Consider the following 20,394-nt stretch of genomic DNA (forward strand, 5'->3'; position numbering starts at 1 on the left):
GATCAGTATCTAGGTTATAGTACTGTAGTAGTTCCTCCCATATCTACCTGGAAACGGGTCAGATCAGTATCTAGGTGATAGTACTGTAGTAGTTCCATATCTACCTGGAAACAGGATCTCAGATCAGTATCTAGGTGATAGTACTGTAGTAGTTCCTCCCATATCTACCTGGAAACAGGATCTCAGATCAGTATCTAGGTGATAGTACTGTAGTAGTTCCTCCCATATCTACCTGGAAACAGGATCTCAGATCAGTATCTAGGTTATAGTACTGTAGTAGTTCCTCCCATATCTACATGGAAACAGGATCTCAGATCAGTATCTAGGTGATAGTACTGTAGTAGTTCCTCCCATATCTACCTGGAAACGGGTCAGATCAGTATCTAGGTGATAGTACTGTAGTAGTTCCATATCTACCTGGAAACAGGATCTCAGATCAGTATCTAGGTGATAGTACTGTAGTAGTTCCATATCTACCTGGAAACGGGTCAGATCAGTATCTAGGTTATAGTACTGTAGTAGTTCCATATCTACCTGGAAACGGGTCAGATCAGTATCTAGGTGATAGTACTGTAGTAGTTCCATATCTACCTGGAAACGGGTCAGATCAGTATCTAGGTTATAGTACTGTAGTAGGTCCATATCTACATGGAAACAGGATCTCAGATCAGTATCTAGGTTATAGTACTGTAGTAGTTCCGCCCATATCTACCTGGAAACAGGATCTCAGATCAGTATCTAGGTGATAGTACTGTAGTAGTTCCATATCTACATGGAAACGGGTCAGATCAGTATCTAGGTTATAGTACTGTAGTAGTTCCATATCTACATGGAAACGGGTCAGATCAGTATCTAGGTTATAGTACTGTAGTAGTTCCTCCCATATCTACCTGGAAACAGGATCTCAGATCAGTATCTAGGTGATAGTACTGTAGTAGTTCCATATCTACATGGAAACGGGTCAGATCAGTATCTAGGTTATAGTACTGTAGTAGTTCCATATCTACCTGGAAACAGGATCTCAGTATGGTAGTGGGAAGGTGTCAGGTAACTTGGCAGGTTGGGCACACATACACACATTTTCTTGGCAGGACAGGCGAGTTAAGGTAGAGCAGACCAGGGACCACCTGGTAGCTTTAAGGGCTCTCCACAGTGATTTTCTACGGAGCTCCGTTTGTGTCGTGTCGCAAAAATGCAGTCGCACAAAAGTACGTTGAGAGTTACGCAAACAAACCACATAGACTGTGTAGAACCCTTTAGTGTTACATAAAGCCACACCCACTGTGAGTCAGCTGTTTTACTGGGCTGCCTCCTTCATCTAGGCCAAGATCAGACACAGATCCTCCTTCATCTAGGCCAAGATCAGACACAGATCCTCCTTCATCTAGGCCAAGATCAGACACAGATCCTCCTTCATCTAGGCCAAGATCAGACACAGATCCTCCTTCATCTAGGCCAAGATCAGATACAGATCCTCCTTCATCTAGGCCAAGATCAGACACAGATCCTCCTTCATCTAGGCCAAGATCAGACACAGATCCTCCTTCATCTAGGCCAAGATCAGACACAGATCCTCCTTCATCTAGGCCAAGATCAGACACAGATCCTCCTTCAAAAGGAAAGTCACAGCTTTATGTCAAATTCACTACTGATATTTACCATGTTCTTGCAACAAAATCACTGTAATTGTAAATTCATGACTAGAGCATTGCTTTCTTTCTCTCTCTCCTCTTTACTCTCTCCCTCTCTTCTCCCCCCCACAGAAACCTTTTCAGGTGTCAAATCAGTTGACTTAATCGGTTTGATTTGATCACCAAACAGAACCACATAGACAACTCTCTTGTAACTGATACTTGCCTTGTTCTTGCAACAAAATAATACTGTAATTGTAAATTCATGAATAGAGCAATACTTTCTCACTCACTCACTCACTCACTCACTCACTCACTCACTCACTCACTCACTCACTCACTCACACACACACACACACACACACACACACACACACACAGCCACGGACCGATGACGAGCGTCAATGGGTGTAAGTTGATATCAAGAAACTCCGATATCAGAAAACACCCCCTTTTCTGGAAATACCCGTTTGACTCTGCCCATTCTACGTCACGACAAGAAACCTTTTCAGGTATCAAATCAGTTTTCCTTTGATTGCCAAACAGAATCAAGGATGTATATCAACACTAGAATAAATATACTATGTATTGGCCATTGAGAGGCTTTGAAGCCACCGGTCGACCATATTGGTACTCCCCAGTAGCAGTCATCCATAGGAATGAATGGAATTATACAGTATTTCAATTAAATGTTTCAAGGACAAAATGACATGTATTTTTTTTGTAGTGGGGACATTAGTAATCTCCCCAAAATTAGACTTTAAGGAAAACATTTTATATATTTTTTTTATGTTTAACCCACATAATGTAAAGTATGCATTGTGGTGTCTGTAATAGAATAAAAGTGGCGTTAACGAATGTTGACATTAATAAATGGATTTCTATATCTTCCAGAATATGTTTTCCATCGGTAGGGGAGTGACAAGATGGAGGCGCGGTGGCTTCAACACAGCGCCTCGTATGTGTTAACTAGTGTATTTATATAAATCATTGAACAGAACCACGCGGACGACTTTCTCTCTCTTTTTAATACGGTTTCCCCAATCATTCGTCAGAAGTTGGATCAAAACCTTTTTCCCCTAAGGCGGATTTCAGTCACTAGTCTATTTATTTAAGTTGCCGTCAGTTCGTGAACTTGGTTCGCGTCTTGCCGCTTGCACTCGGTTCTGGGTTTCGGGAGAGAACTAGGATGTCTGCGGTTAAAGCGCTGCAACAGTGGTGTAAGATCCAGGTTCAGGGTTACAGAGATGTCACTATCACCAATATGACAACTTCTTTCAGGGACGGGATGGCTTTCTGCGCCCTCATTCACCGAAACAGACCCGACCTCATGTAAGTAAAGGGCAGTATCGATATAACTACTTTGAGAGTTGCGAAATTCTATGAGGAAGTTAATAAACTCGACAGTTTAAACAGAATGAGTCTTGATTTTTGTTTTAGTTCCTATGGTGACAGCGTAACCTGTATTTATTGCAATAAAGTAGCACTTGTATGCAACACGAAATAAATATTATGTTAAAGTTTCCTTTCATTGCCTGGAGGTAAACTAATCCTCAAATTAAAAACGGAATTTGACACGATTTCTGAATATAACAATATCTGTATATCAGTGATAAAGCCTAGTCTTTTGTCAAATCTTTCTTTTAAAGACACAGTAGATTCTAGGTTTACAGTAAACAGCTGATGAGAGGGTAACCATCTAAACATAACATTGACTATTTGTGATAATCAGTAGCCTAGGAAGTCTACTGTTTGAATGTCAAGTTGTCTTTTCCACATGTTTCACTCAAAGGAGGACTCAGTCTAAAGACCCAAATATATCTATTTTTTTTATAGAATCAGTGGAAAACTGGTGTGTGAGACTGACTCAGATTTGCATTTTGACATTTTAATAATAGCAAAGTGAATCACTGGTCATAAGATGGAGTGACATCATTGATGCTGTCGTTATGATTGTGTGGTTCTCAAGTGAAGACGTTTTTGAATGATTCTGCAAAGGAGTCGGAGCAAATGGAATGGCATCCCATGTGTTTGCCGTATTTTGATACCACTCCACTAATTTCACTACAGCCATTACCACGAGCCTGTTCTCCCTAATTACGGTGCCACCAACCTCCTGTGGACTAGATTGAGATCCAGGGAATAATGGCAGGGAGCTTGCTTCAGTGGTGTGCGAGATCCAGGGGATAATGGCAGGTAGCTTGCTTCAGTGGTGTGTGAGATCCAGGGAATAATGGCAGGTAGCTTGCTTCAGTGGTGTGTGAGATCCAGGGAATAATGGCAGGTAGCTTGCTTCAGTGGTGTGTGAGATCCAGGGAATAATGGCAGGTAGCTTGCTTCAGTGGTGTGTGAGATCCAGGGAATAATGGCAGGTAGCTTGCTTCAGTGGGGTGTGAGATCCAGGGAATAATGACAGGTAGCTTGCTTCAGTGGTGTGTGAGATCCAGGGAATAATGACAGGTAGCTTGCTTCAGTGGGGTGTGAGATCCAGGGAATAATGGCAGGAAGCTTGCTTCAGTGGGGTGTGAGATCCAGGGAATAATGACAGGTAGCTTGCTTCAGTGGTGTGTGAGATCCAGGGAATAATGACAGGTATCTTGTGTCAGTGGTGTGAGATCCAGGGAATAATGACAGGTAGCTTGTGTCAGTGGTGTGATTGATGTGTCATGTCATCAACCAAATCTGTGCTTCTTCTCCTCAGTGACTTTGATTCCCTGAAGAAGGAGAATGTCTATGACAACAACCACCTGGTAAGTTACTGATGAAGACACACATACGTGTGATAGCGGGATGGCTCGGGTGGTTGATGTCCTTGAGGTTTGTTTTGGCCTTCCTGTGACATCGGGTACTGTAGGTGTCGTCGTCGCCCCCCCGTGATGCGTTGGGTAGACCGCACCACCCTCTGGAGAGCCCTGCGGTTGCGGGCAATGCAGTTGCCGTACCAGGCGATGATTCAGCCTGACAGGATGCTCTCAATTGTGCATCTGTAAAAGTTTGAGGGTTTTAGGTACCAAGACAAATTTCTTCAGCCATAGACTGCTATAGATTATACAGCCAGCTGAGTCTCACTACTCCACACCATAGACTACTATAGATTATACAGCCAGCTGAGTCTCACCATAGACTACTATAGATTATACAGCCAGCTGAGTCTCACCATAGACTACTATAGATTATACAGCCAGCTGAGTCTCACCATAGACTACTATAGATTATACAGCCAGCTGAGTCTCACCATAGACTACTATAGATTATACAGCCAGCTGAGTCTCACCATAGACTACTATAGATTATACAGCCAGCTGAGTCTCACCATAGACTACTATAGATTATACAGCCAGCTGAGTCTCACCATAGACTACTATAGATTATACAGCCAGCTGAGTCTCACCATAGACTACTATAGATTATACAGCCAGCTGAGTCTCACCATAGACTACAATAGATTATACAGCCAGCTGAGTCTCACCATAGACTACTATAGATTATACAGCCAGCTGAGTCTCACCATAGACTACTATAGATTATACAGCCAGCTGAGTCTCACCATAGACTACTATAGATTATGCAGTCAGCTGAGTCTCACCATAGACTACTATAGATTATACAGCCAGCTGAGTCTCACCATAGACTACTATAGATTATGCAGTCAGCTGAGTCTCACCATAGACTACTATAGATTATACAGCCAGCTGAGTCTCACCATAGACTACTATAGATTATGCAGTCAGCTGAGTCTCACCATAGACTACTATAGATTATACAGCCAGCTGAGTCTCACCATAGACTACTATAGATATGCAGTCAGCTGAGTCTCACCATAGACTACTATAGATTATACAGCCAGCTGAGTCTCACCATAGACTACTATAGATTATACAGCCAGCTGAGTCTCACCATAGACTACTATAGATTATGCAGTCAGCTGAGTCTCACCATAGACTACTATAGATTATACAGCCAGCTGAGTCTCACTAGTCCTTACCATAGACTACTATAGATTATACAGCCAGCTGAGTCTCACCATAGACTACTATAGATTATACAGCCAGCTGAGTCTCACCATAGACTACTATAGATTATACAGCCAGCTGAGTCTCACCATAGACTACTATAGATTATACAGCCAGCTGAGTCTCACCATAGACTACTATAGATTATACAGCCAGCTGAGTCTCACCATAGACTACTATAGATTATACAGCCAGCTGAGTCTCACCATAGACTACTATAGATTATACAGCCAGCTGAGTCTCACCATAGACTACTATAGATTATACAGCCAGCTGAGTCTCACCATAGACTACTATAGATTATACAGCCAGCTGAGTCTCACCATAGACTACTATAGATTATACAGCCAGCTGAGTCTCACCATAGACTACTATAGATTATACAGCCAGCTGAGTCTCACCATAGACTACTATAGATTATGCAGTCAGCTGAGTCTCACCATAGACTACTATAGATTATGCAGTCAGCTGAGTCTCACCATAGACTACTATAGATTATACAGCCAGCTGAGTCTCACCATAGACTACTATAGATTATACAGCCAGCTGAGTCTCACCATAGACTACTATAGATTATACAGCCAGCTGAGTCTCACCATAGACTACTATAGATTATACAGCCAGCTGAGTCTCACCATAGACTACTATAGATTATACAGCCAGCTGAGTCTCACCATAGACTACTATAGATTATACAGCCAGCTGAGTCTCACTAGTCCTTACCATAGACTACTATAGATTATACAGCCAGCTGAGTCTCACCATAGACTACTATAGATTATACAGCCAGCTGAGTCTCACCATAGACTACTATAGATTATACAGCCAGCTGAGTCTCACCATAGGACTACTATAGATTATACAGCCAGCTGAGTCTCACCATAGACTATACTTATAGATTATACAGCCAGCTGAGTCTCACCATAGGACCTACTAGATATACAAGCCAGCTGAGTCTCACCTAGACTACTATCGATTATACAGCCAGCTGAGTCTCACCCATAGGACTACTATAGATTATACAGCCAGCTGAGTCTCACCATAGACTACTATAGATTATACAGCCAGCTGAGTCTCACCATAGACTACGATAGATTATACAGCCCAGCTGAGTCTCACCATAGGACTACTATAGATTATAGCAGTCCAGCTGAGTCTCACCATAGACTACTATAGATTATACAGCCAGCTGAGTCTCACCATAGACTACTATAGATTATACAGCCAGCTGAGTCTCACCATAGACTACTATAGATTATACAGCCAGCTGAGTCTCACCATAGACTACTATAGATTATGCAGTCAGCTGAGTCTCACCATAGACTACTATAGATAATACAGCCAGCTGAGTCTCACCATAGACTACTATAGATTATGCAGTCAGCTGAGTCTCACCATAGACTACTATAGATTATACAGCCAGCTGAGTCTCACCATAGACTACTATAGATTATGCAGTCAGCTGAGTCTCACCATAGACTACTATAGATTATACAGCCAGCTGAGTCTCACCATAGACTACTATAGATTATGCAGTCAGCTGAGTCTCACCATAGACTACTATAGATTATACAGCCAGCTGAGTCTCACCATAGACTACTATAGATTATACAGCCAGCTGAGTCTCACCATAGACTACTATAGATTATGCAGTCAGCTGAGTCTCACCATAGACTACTATAGATTATACAGCAGCTGAGTCTCACTCCTACCATAGACTACTATAGATTATACAGCCAGCTGAGTCTCACCATAGACTACTATAGATTATACAGCCAGCTGAGTCTCACCATAGACTACTATAGATTATACAGCCAGCTGAGTCTCACCATAGACTACTATAGATTATACAGCCAGCTGAGTCTCACCATAGACTACTATAGATTATACAGCCAGCTGAGTCTCACCATAGACTACTATAGATTATACAGCCAGCTGAGTCTCACCATAGACTACTATAGATTATACAGCCAGCTGAGTCTCACCATAGACTACTATAGATTATACAGCCAGCTGAGTCTCACCATAGACTACTATAGATTATACAGCCAGCTGAGTCTCACCATAGACTACTATAGATTATACAGCCAGCTGAGTCTCACCATAGACTACTATAGATTATACAGCCAGCTGAGTCTCACCATAGACTACTATAGATTATACAGCCAGCTGAGTCTCACCATAGACTACTATAGATTATACAGCCAGCTGAGTCTCACCATAGACTACTATAGATTATACAGCCAGCTGAGTCTCACCATAGACTACTATAGATTATACAGCCAGCTGAGTCTCACCATAGACTACTATAGATTATACAGCCAGCTGAGTCTCACCATAGACTACTATAGATTATACAGCCAGCTGAGTCTCACCATAGACTACTATAGATTATGCAGTCAGCTGAGTCTCACCATAGACTACTATAGATTATACAGCCAGCTGAGTCTCACTACTCCTCACCATAGACTACTATAGATTATACAGTCAGCTGAGTCTCACCATAGACTACTATAGATTATACAGCCAGCTGAGTCTCACCATAGACTACTATAGATTATACAGCCAGCTGAGTCTCACTAGTCCTTACCATAGACTACTATAGATTATACAGCCAGCTGAGTCTCACCATAGACTACTATAGATTATACAGCCAGCTGAGTCTCACCATAGACTACTATAGATTATACAGCCAACTGACTGTCACTCCAGACCATAAACTCCAGCAAACTGACCACCATTTTAGCACAAATTCATTACATAGAGTGATATATCGAGGCCTAACACTCTACCACTATACTTCTGACATAGAACAACAGTAACATTCTACCGCTATACTTCTGACATAGAACTACAGTAACATTCTAGCCTCTGAATTATTCTGAAATAGAACTACAATAACATTCTACCACTATACTTCTGACATAGAACTACTGTAACATTCTAGCGTCTGAATTATTCTGACATAGAACTACAGTAACATTCTAGCGTCTGGATTATTCTGACATAGAACTACTGTAACATTCTACCACTATACTTCTGACATAGAACTACAGTAACATTCTAGCATCTGGATTATTCTGACATAGAACTACAGTAATAGCCTGGAGGTTTCCTCAGGGCAGGGAGAGAGAAGGGAGAGGTTAGCCTGGAGGTTTCCTCAGGGCAGGGAGAGAGAAGGGAGAGGTTAGCCTGGAGGTTTCCTCAGGGCAGGGAGAGAGAAGGGAGAGGTTAGCCTGGAGGTTTCCTCAGGGCAGGGAGAGAGAAGGGAAGAGGTTAGCCTGGAGGTTCCTCAGGGGAGGGAGAGAGAAGGGAGAGGTTAGCCTGGAGGTTTCCTCAGGGCAGGGAGAGAGAAGGGAGAGGTTAGCCTGGAGGTTTCCTCAGGGCAGGGAGAGAGAAGGAGAGGTTAGCCTGGAGGTTTCCTCAGGGCAGGGAGAGAGAAGGGAGAGGTTAGCCTGGAGGTTTCCTCAGGGCAGGGAGAGAGGAGGGAGAGGTTAGCCTGGAGGTTTCCTCAGGGCAGGGAGAGAGAAGGGAGAGGTTAGCCTGGAGGTTTCCTCAGGGCAGGGAGAGAGAAGGGAGAGGTTAGCCTGGAGGTTTTCCTCAGGGCAGGGAGACAGAAGGGAGAGGTTAGCCTGGAGGTTTCCTCAGGGCAGGGAGACAGAAGGGAGAGGTTAGCCTGGAGGTTTCCTCAGGGCAGGGAGAGAGAAGGGAGAGGTTAGCCTGGAGGTTTCCTCAGGGCAGGGAGAGAGAAGGGAGAGGTTAGCCTGGAGGTTTCCTCAGGGCAGGGAGAGAGAAGGGAGAGGTTAGCCTGGAGGTTTCCTCAGGGCAGGGAGAGAGAAGGGAGAGGTTAGCCTGGAGGTTTCCTCAGGGCAGGGAGACAGAAGGGAGAGGTTAGCCTGGAGGTTTCCTCAGGGCAGGGAGAGAGAAGGGAGAGGTTAGCCTGGAGGTTTCCTCAGGGCAGGGAGAGAGAAGGGAGAGGTTAGCCTGGAGGTTTCCTCAGGGCAGGGAGAGAGAAGGGAGAGGTTAGCCTGGAGGTTTCCTCAGGGCAGGGAGAGAGAAGGGAGAGGTTAGCCTGGAGGTTTCCTCAGGGCAGGGAGAGAGAAGGGAGAGGTTAGCCTGGAGGTTTCCTCAGGGCAGGGAGAGAGAAGGGAAAGGTTAGCCTGGAGGTTTCCTCAGGGCAGGGAGAGGTTAGCCCGGAGGTTTCCTCAGGGCAGGGAGAGAAAGGGAGAGGTTAGCCTGGAGGTTTCCTCAGGGCAGGGAGAGGTTAGCCTGGAGGTTTCCTCAGGGCAGGGAGAGAAAAGGGAGAGGTTAGCCTGGAGGTTTCCTCAGGGCAGGGAGAGAGAAGGGAGAGGTTAGCCTGGAGGTTTCCTCAGGGCAGGGAGAGAGAAGGGAGAGGTTAGCCCGGAGGTTTCCTCAGGGCAGGGAGAGAGAAGGGAGAGGTTAGCCTGGAGGTTTCCTCAGGGCAGGGAGAGAGAAGGGAGAGGTTAGCCTGGAGGTTTCCTCAGGGCAGGGAGAGAGAAGGGAGAGGTTAGCCTGGAGGTTTCCTCAGGGCAGGGAGAGAGAAGGGAGAGGTTAGCCTGGAGGTTTCAACTGTGTGTGTCATGGCTGGCCTGCCTTCAGAAGTGAAAGTTGGATCATAGTAATGTAAACAGCTTTTTATAACTATAGTGATGAACTGATAACAGTCAGCCGGTTTCAGACACAGACATGTTGTTTATCAAATCATCTTGTCACAGGGTACAGCTCAAATGGCACCCTATTCCCTAAATAGTGCACTACCTTTCACCAGGGTCCACAGGGCTTGGGTCAAATGTAGTGGACTTTATAGGGAACAGGGCCCTACTTGGAATGCTGTTATGGAGTAGCTCTTCTGTCCTTCCTTTCTGCTTCCATGGAGTTGGAGTTCCAGGAAATGGTGTGGATGAGGGGAGCATGTCCTGCTGCAGACACACACACACACACACACACACACACACACACACACACACACACACACACACACACCACACACCACACACACACACACACACACACACACACACACACACACACACACACACACTTTGACTGTTGAAACCCCCGGGCTTTCCATGCTTTCTTCTAGTCATCAGGAAAGCCAGGAACATTTCTGACTTGAAAGTGAGGAATCTAACAGGAGAAATTCCCAAGAACTCCAGACTGTTGATGGTCCTGCAATGGTTTCTCTTTAAGTCCTGAATCACTGCTGTGATCTATCCTGTCCTGTCTTTATATGTCTGTTTCTCTTTAAGTCCTGAATCACTGCTGTGATCTATCCTGTCTTGTCTGTTTCTCTTTCCTGAATCACTGCTGTGATCTATCCTGTCTTGTCTGTTTTCTTCTCATACTTTATTTGTTCTGGTGTAAAATCGCAGCTGTAGAACCAGGCCAGCCTGCCAGCCTGCCAGGCCAGCCTGCCAGCCTGCCAGCCAGCCAGCCAGCCAGCCAGCCAGCCAGCCTGCCAGGCCAGCCAGCCAGGCCAGCCAGCCAGCCAGCCAGCCAGCCAGGCCAGCCAGCCAGGCCAGCCAGCCCAGCCAGGCCAGCCAGCCAGGCCAGCCAGCCAGCCAGCCAGCCAGGCCAGCCAGCCAGCCAGGCCAGCCAGCCTGCCAGGCCAGCCAGCCAGGCCAGCCAGCCAGCCAGCCAGGCCAGCCAGCCAGGCCAGCCAGCCAGCCAGGCAGGCCAGCCTGCCAGGCCAGCTACTTCAGTTGCTTGGGCTGTATTCACACACATAGTCCATTACAACACTAAGACCTACATAGCAGCTACTGTAAACAAGGAGTTAACACACATTCTGCCTTGCAAATTCAGAAATTAGTGGACAGGGATTTCTCAAACACAGAAATAGTAACAAAGACATCTCTCTTTCTCACACACAAAGTCACTTTACCAGCTATTCCAGTCATGTGGGAGTGTTGGAATGAGAACAACGCTTTGTCTCTGAGTCTCTGCCTCTATAGACCAATGGGAGTGTTGGAATGAGAACAACACTGTCTCTGAGTCTCTGCCTCTATAGACCAATGGGAGTGTTGGAATGAGAACAACACTGTCTCTGAGTCTCTGCCTCTATAGACCAATGGGAGTGTTGGAATGAGAACAACACTGTCTCTGAGTCTCTGCCTCTATAGACCAATGGGAGTGTTGGAATGAGAACAACACTGTCTCTGAGTCTCTGCCTCTATAGACCAATGGGAGTGTTGGAATGAGAACAGCGCTTTGTCTCTGAGTCTCTGCCTCTATAGACCAATGGGAGTGTTGGAATGAGAACAACACTGTCTCTGAGTCTCTGCCTCTATAGACCAATGGGAGTGTTGGAATGAGAACAGCGCTTTGTCTCTGAGTCTCTGCCTCTATAGACCAATGGGAGTGTTGGAATGAGAACAACACTGTCTCTGAGTCTCTGCCTCTATAGACCAGTCCCTGAGTCAGCAGATCTCCATATCTACAGTGTGTTGTAGCATGGTTCTGTCAATCTTGATAACAATATTTAAATCACATGTTATTGGTCACATGCTTGGTAAACAACAGGTGCAGACAGCTGATTGGTCCTTCCCAACAAGGGAGAGAGAAAGAACATAGACAAGTAGTACAACAGTAATCACACGTCAATAAACACACAATGAGTAACGATAACTTGGCTCTATACACACTGAGTAACGATAACTTGGCTATATACACAATGAGTAACGATAACTTGGCTATATACACAATGAGTAACGATAACTTGGCTATATACACAATGAGTAACGATAACTTGGCTATATACACACTGAGTAACGATAACTTGGCTCTATACACAATGAGTAACGATAACTTGGCTCTATACACACTGAGTAACGATAACTTGGCTATATACACAATGAGTAACGATAACTTGGCTTTATACACAATGAGTAACGATAACTTGGCTCTATACACAATGAGTAACGATAACTTGGCTCTATACACAATGAGTAACGATAACTTGGCTCTATACACACTGAGTAACGATAACTTGGCTATATACACACTGAGTAACGATAACTTGGCTTTATTCACAATGAGTAACGATAACTTGGCTATATACACACTGAGTAACGATAACTTGGCTCTATACATACTGAGTAACGATAACTTGGCTATATACACAATGAGTAACGATAACTTGGCTCTGTACACAATGAGTAACGATAACTTGGCTCTGTACATACTGAGTAACGATAACTTGGCTCTATACACAATGAGTAACGAAAACTTGGCTCTATACACACTGAGTAACGATAACTTGGCTCTATACACACTGAGTAACGATAACTTGGCTCTATACACAATGAGTAATGATAACTTGGCTCTATACACACTGAGTAACGATAACTTGGCTCTATACACACTGAGTAACGATAACTTGGCTCTATACACACTGAGTAACGATAATTTGGCTCTATACAAGGGGGACCAGTACCGAGTCAATGTGCAGAGGTAATGGAGGTCTTATGTAGACAGTCTGGTAGAAGTTGTTCAGGGTCCTGTTGGTTCCAGACTTGGTACATTGTTATCGCTTGCCGTGCGGTAGCGTAGACTGAGAACAGTCCATGACTTTGGTGGCATTAGTCTAGAGGTCGACCGATTATGATTTTTCAACGCCGATACCGATTATTGGAGGCCCACAAAAAGGCCGATACCGATTAATCGACCGATTTAAAAAAAAAAAAAAAAAATGTATTTGTAATAATGACAATTACAACAATACTGAATGAACACTTATTTTAACTTAATATAATACATCAATAAAATCCATTTAGCCTCAAATAAATAATGAAACATGTTCAATTTGGTTTAAATAATGCAAAAACAAAGTGTTGGAGAAGAAAGTAAAAGTGCATTATGTGCCATGTAAGAAAGCTAATGTTTAAGTACCTTGCTCAGAACATGAGAACATATATAAGCTGGTGGTTCCTTTTAACATGAGTCTTCAATATGCCCAGGTAAGAAGTTTTAGGTTGTAGTTATTATAGGAATTATAGGACTATTTCTCTCTCTACGATTTGTATTTCATATACCTTTGACAATTGGATGTTCTTATAGGCACGTTAGTATTGCCAGTGTAACAGTATAGCTTCCGTCCCTCGCTCCTACCTGGGCTCGAACCAGGAACACATCGACAACAGCCACCCTCGAAGCAGCGTTACCCATGCAGAGCAAGGGGAACAACTACTCCAAGTCTCAGAGCGAGTGACGTTTGAAACGCTATTAGCGCGCAGCCCGCTAACTAGCTAGCCATTTCACATCAGTTACACCAGCCTAATCTTGGGAGTTGACAGGCTTGAAGGGGTGGGTATCATTTGTGGAACGTTCCAACAGGAATCTGTTCTAAAAAACGTAAAGTAAAAGGTTGCCAACCAACAACGCATACAAAGTAGCAACGCATACAAACCTAGCTAACTAGCTGCCGAATAGGCATCAGCTCACCACGTAGCTTATTCTTAATGTTTGTCTATAGGCCACCAGAGTGAGGACAGACATTTTTCGGAATAAACGTGATGAGTGAAAAACGCAATGAAATAGACCACTCCCTAACAGGTATCTTATTCTGCCTCTATGCAACTTTGTATGCGTTGTTTTTTGGCAACCTTGTTATTTACGGAGTTTTTGGAATAGATTCCTGTTGGAACGTTCCACAAATTATACCCACCCGGCTTGAAGTCATAAACAGCGCAATGCTTGAAGCACAGCGATGGGCTGCTGGCAAACGCAGTAAAGTGCTATTTGAATGAATGCTTACGAGCCTGCTGCTGCCTACCAACGCTCAGTCAGACTGCTCTATCAAATCATAGACTTAATTATAACATAATAGCACAGAAATACGAGCCTTAGGTCATTAATATGGTCGAATCCGGAAACAAAACGTTTTTTTCTTTCAGTGAAATACGGAACCGTTCCGTATTTTATCTAATGGGTGGCATCCATAAGTCTAAATATTCCTGTTACATTGCACAACCTTCAATGTTATGTCATAATTACGTAAAATTCTGGCAAATTAGTTTCACAACGAGCCAGGCGGCCCAAACTGTTGCATATACCCTGACTCTGTGTGCAATTTTTATTTAACCGTTATTTTACCAGGTAAGTTGACTGAGAACACATTCTCATTTACAGCAACGACCTGGGGAATAGTTACAGGGGAGAGGAGGGGGATGAATGAGCCAATTGGAATCTGGGGATGATTAGGTGGCCGTGATGGTATGAGTGCCAGATTGGGAATTTAGCCAGGACACCAGGGTTAACACCCCTACTCTTATGATAAGTACCATGGGATCTTTAATGACCTCAGAGAGTCAGGACACCCGTTTAACGTCCCATCTGAAAGACGGCACCCTACACAGGGCAGTGTCCCCAATCACTGCCCTGGGGCATTGGGATATTTTTTAGACCAGAGGAAAGAGTGCCTCCTACTGGCCCTCCAATACCACTTCCAGCAGCATCTGGTCTCCCATCCAGGGACTGACCAGGACCAACCCTGCTTAGCATCAGAAGCAAGCCAGCAGTTGGATGCAGGGTGGTATGCTGCTGGCTATGAACTCCAGAGATGTGACACAATTTCATGTTAACAGGCAATATTAACTAAATATGCAGGTTTAAAAATATATACTTGTGTATTGATTTTAAAGAAAGGCATTGATGTTTATGGTTAGGTACATTGGTGCAACGACAGTGCTTTTTTCGGAAATATACCAATTACCGAGTGTTATGAAAACTTGAAATCGGCCCTAATTAATTGGCCATTCCGTTTAATCGGTCGACCTCTACTTTAGTCTGACAATTTTTAGGGCCTTCCTCTGACACCGCCTGGTATTGAGGTCCTGGATGGCAGGAAGCTCGCCCCAGTGATGTACTGGGCCGTACACACTACCCTCTGTAGCGCCTTGTGGACGGATGCCAAGCAGTTGGCAGCACGGCAAGATGCTCTCAGCGGTGCAGCTGTAGAACTTTTTGAGGATCTGAGGACCCATGCCAAATCTTTTCAGCCTGCTGAGGGGAAAGAGACGTTGTCGTGCCTTCTTGTTCTGTGCTCCCAGGCATTCCAACTTCTGATATCTCTTTGTTCCCAGGTGTACAGCCTTCTATGTATCTGTGTGTTCCAACCTTCAATGTATCTGTGTGTTCCAGCCTTCTATGTATCTGTGTGTTCCAGCCTTCAATGTATCTGTGGGTTCCAGCCTTCAATGTATCTGTGTGTTCCAGCCGTCTATGTATCTGTGTGTTCCAGCCGTCTATGTATCTGTGTGTTCCAGCCTTCTATGTATCTGTGTGTTCCAGCCATCTATGTATCTGTGTTTTCCAGCCTTCTATGTATCTGTGTGTTCCAGCCTTCAATGTATCTGTGTGTTCCAGCCTCTATTGTATTCTGTGTGTTCCAGCCTTCTATGTATCTGTGTGTTCCAGCCTTCTATGTATCTGTGTGTTCCAGCCTTCAATGTATCTGTGTGTTCCAGCCTTCTATGTATCTGTGTGTTCCAGCCTTCTATGTATCTGTGTGTTCCAGCCTTCAATGTATCTGTGGGTTCCAGCCTTCAATGTATCTGTGGGTTCCAGCCATCTATGTATCTGTGGGTTCCAGCCATCTATGTATCTGTGGGTTCCAGCCTTCTATGTATCTATGTATCTGTGGGTTCCAGCCATCTATGTATCTGTGGGTTCCAGCCATCTATGTATCTGTGGGTTCCAGCCTTCTATGTATCTGTGTCTTCCAGCCTTCTATGTATCTGTGTCTTCCAGCCTTCTATGTTTCTGTGGGTTCCAGCCTTCTATGTATCTGTGTGTTCCAGCCGTCTATGTATCTGTGGGTTCCAGCCTTCTATGTATCTGTGGGTTCCAGCCTTCTATGTTTCTGTGGGTTCCAGCCTTCTATATATCTGTGTGTTCCAGCCGTCTGTGTATCTGTGTGTTCCAGCCTTCTGTGTATCTGTGTGTTCCAGCCTTCTATGTTTCTGTGGGTTCCCGCCTTCTATGTATCTGTGGGTTCCCGCCTTCTATGTATCTGTGTGTTCCAGCCGTCTGTGTATCTGTGTGTTCCAGCCTTCTGTGTATCTGTGTGTTCCAGCCTTCTATGTTTCTGTGTGTTCCAGCCTTCTATATATCTGTGTGCTCCCAGGCGTTCCGGGTAGCGGAGGATGAGTTGGGGATCCCAGCTCTGTTAGATGCTGAGGACATGGTGGCCCTGAAGATACCAGACAGACTCAGTATTCTGACATATGTCTCACAATACTACAACCACTTCCATGGCAAATCACCTAGTGAGTAGTACACATACATACATACATACATACATACATACATACATACATACATACATACATACATACATACATACATACATACATACATACATACATACATATTGAGTAAACATGTGCAAGCATACATACACATGACATGCTGCCAACACGCTGCCGACATGATACCCACCCGCTGCCAACATGCTGCCCACATGATACCCACATGCTGCCAACATGCTGCCCACATGATACCCACATGCTGCCCACATGATACCCACATGCTGCCAACACGCTGCCCACATGATACTCACGAGCTGCCCACATGCTACTGACACGCTGCCCACATGATACTCATGCTGCCCACATGATACTGACACGCTGCCCACATGATACTGACACGCTGCCCACATGATACTGACACGCTGCCCACATGATACTCACGCTGCCCACATGATACTGACACGCTGCCCACATGATACTGACACGCTGCCGCACATGATACCTGACACGCTGCCCACCATACGAGTACTGAACACCGCTCGCCCAACATGATTACTGACACGCTGGCCCCTCATGATACTGGAACACGGTGCCCACATATACGGGAAAAGCTGCCCACATGCTACTGCACGCTGCCCACCACGCTGCCCACCATGATAACTCACGCTGCCCACACTGATACTGAACACGCTGGCCCACACGATACTGACACGCTACCACACGATACTGACACGCTGCCCACCCGATACTGACACGCTGCCCACACGGATACTGACACGCTGCCCCCACGATACATGACACGCTGCCCACACGATACTGACACGCTGCCCAACACGATACTGACACGCTGCCCACACGATACTGGCCACGCTGCCCACACGATACTGACCACGCTGCCCACCACGATACTGACCGCTGGCCCCCATGATACTGACACGCCTGCCCACATGATACGGACACGGCTGCCCACATGATACTGACACGCTGCCCACATGATTACTGACACGCTGCCCACATGATACGGACAACGCTGCCCACATGGCTACTCACGCTGCCCACACGATACTGACACGCTGCCCACATGATACTGACACGCTGCCCACATGATACTGCACGCTGCCCCCACGATACTGACCGCTGCCACATGATACCTGAACGCTGCCCACATGATACTCACGCTGCCCACATGATACTGACACGCTGCCCACACGATACTGACACGCTGCCCACACGATACTGACACGCTGCCCACACGATACTGACACGCTGCCCACACGATACTGACACGCTGCCCACACGATACTGACACGCTGCCCACACGATACTCACGCTGCCCACATGATACTGACACGCTGCCCACATGATACTGACACGCTGCCCACATGATACTGACACGCTGCCCACATGATACTGACACGCTGCCCACATGCTACTGACACGCTGCCCACACGCTGCCCACATGATACTGACACGCTGCCCACATGATACTCACACGCTGGCCCACATGATACTGACACGCTGCCCACATGATACTCACGCTGCCCACATGATACTGACACGCTGCCCACATGATACTGACACGCTGCCCACATGATACTGACACGCTGCCCACATGATACTGACACGCTGCCCACATGATACTGACACGCTGCCCACACGATACTGACACGCTGCCCACATGATACTGACACGCTGCCACACGCTGCCCACATGATACTGACACGCTGCCCACATGATACTGACACGCTGCCCACATGATACTGACACGCTGCCCACATGATACTGACACGCTGCCCACATGATACTGACACGCTGCCCACATGATACTGACACGCTGCCCACATGATACTGACACGCTGCCCACATGATACTGACACGCTGCCCACACGATACTGACACGCTGCCCACACGATACTGACACGCTGCCCACACGATACTGACACGCTGCCCACACGCTGCTCACACGATATGGGCACACACATACTGTGATGAACTTTGATCAAGTAGTGTGTGTGTGTGTGTGTGTGTAGTTGGCGGCATGGCGGGGATAAAGCGTCCAGCGGAGGCATCCACAGAAGAGGGGCCTTCTGGGAAAAGAACCAAGCAGTTGTCTCCAAGGTCTTCCCCGCCTCTCCCCCCTCTAAATCCGCTACTGAGAACCGCCCTCCCCCCTCCTCCTCACCCAAAGCCTCAACCAGACCAGACAGGGCAGCACAGGTAAGGATCTCCTTTAAATACTCTTCTCCAGGGTTGGCCAACCCTGTTCCTGGAGAGATGCCCTCCTGTAGGGTTTCACTCCACCCCAGTTGTAACTAGCCTGATTGGTCGTATTAACAAGCTAATTATTATTACTAGTTGTTGATTGTTGATGGATATTTATGTTGTAGTGCATTGTTGAAGAGTTAATAGCAAAGCAAGCGTTTCACTGTACCTTGTGCACGTGACCAATACACTTTGATTTGATTGTATTGCCAGTCTGTCAGATAGTCCAGTGAGTGTCGTTGAGACTGGTAGGCTATGAACAGGTGCTTTGTCAAAGCCTATGTCAGATATTTAGCTCCATATAATGACTTGAGGAATACAATAAGATTCTCCTCTTTTCTAGTGTAGGTTTGTAATTCAAAATGTTTTGTTTTCTGTTTTGTTTCTAGCGATTTGAAATAAAATAATCATTGTTTCACGGACCCACTGTAGTCCCTCCAATAACCCCTAGGGGACCCTAATACTCCTGCCTGTAGTCCCTCCAATAACCCCTAGGGGACCCTAATACTCCTGCCTGTAGTCCCTCCAATAACCCCTAGGGGACCCTAATACTCCTGCCTGTAGTCCCTCCAATAACCCCTATGGGACCCTAATACTCCTGCCTGTAGTCCCTCCAATAACCCTTATGGGACCCTAATACTCCTAGGAGCCTGTAGTCCCTCCTATAACCCCTAGGGGACCCTAATACTCCTGCCTGTAGTCCCTCCAATAACCCCTAGGGGCCCCTAATACTCCTGCCTGTAGTTCCTCCAATAACCCCTATGGGACCCTAATACTCCTAGGAGCCTGTAGTCCCTCCTATAACCCCTAGGGGACCCTAATACTCCTGCCTGTAGTCCCTCCAATAACCCCTAGGGGCCCCTAATACTCCTGCCTGTAGTCCCTCCAATAACCCCTATGGGACCCTAATACTCCTGCCTGTAGTCCCTCCAATAACCCCTAGGTTACTAGGTTAAATACTGTCTGTTGTAACTAACAGAAGGCTAATCTGTCCCCCCCAGAAGGATGTGTTGTCGGAGCGCTCCAATAAGACGGGGACTCTGAGCAGTAAGTGTTTCGTGTGTAATAAACACGTTCATCTGGTCCAGAGACACCTAGTGGATGGGAGGCTGTATCACAGGAGCTGTGCCAGGTAAGACTTCACCATGTTAATGACTCCACCATGTTATTATACCAGTCACCTATTGAAAGGGTTAACTCTATGGAGCTGTACCATGT

At 45.8% G+C, this 20,394-nt stretch overlaps 1 protein-coding gene across 1 annotated transcript in view; it reads left to right on the forward strand.

Moving 5' to 3' along the window:
• The first annotated feature begins 2,607 nt into the window (after window positions 1-2,607).
• Window positions 2,608-20,394, forward strand: part of LOC115147911 (MICAL-like protein 2) — a 41,482-nt gene continuing 23,695 nt past the window's right edge. Inside the window, 6 exon segments of the mRNA XM_029690166.1 lie at window positions 2,608-2,963; window positions 4,333-4,381; window positions 16,791-16,932; window positions 18,945-19,004; window positions 19,007-19,131; window positions 20,178-20,308. Of these exon segments, the coding sequence (XP_029546026.1) occupies window positions 2,821-2,963; window positions 4,333-4,381; window positions 16,791-16,932; window positions 18,945-19,004; window positions 19,007-19,131; window positions 20,178-20,308 (650 nt within the window). The 5' untranslated portion in view covers window positions 2,608-2,820.

The sequence above is a fragment of the Salmo trutta genome, chromosome 14 (assembly GCF_901001165.1).
Source record: "Salmo trutta chromosome 14, fSalTru1.1, whole genome shotgun sequence".
Classification (NCBI taxonomy): Eukaryota; Metazoa; Chordata; class Actinopteri; order Salmoniformes; family Salmonidae; genus Salmo; species Salmo trutta.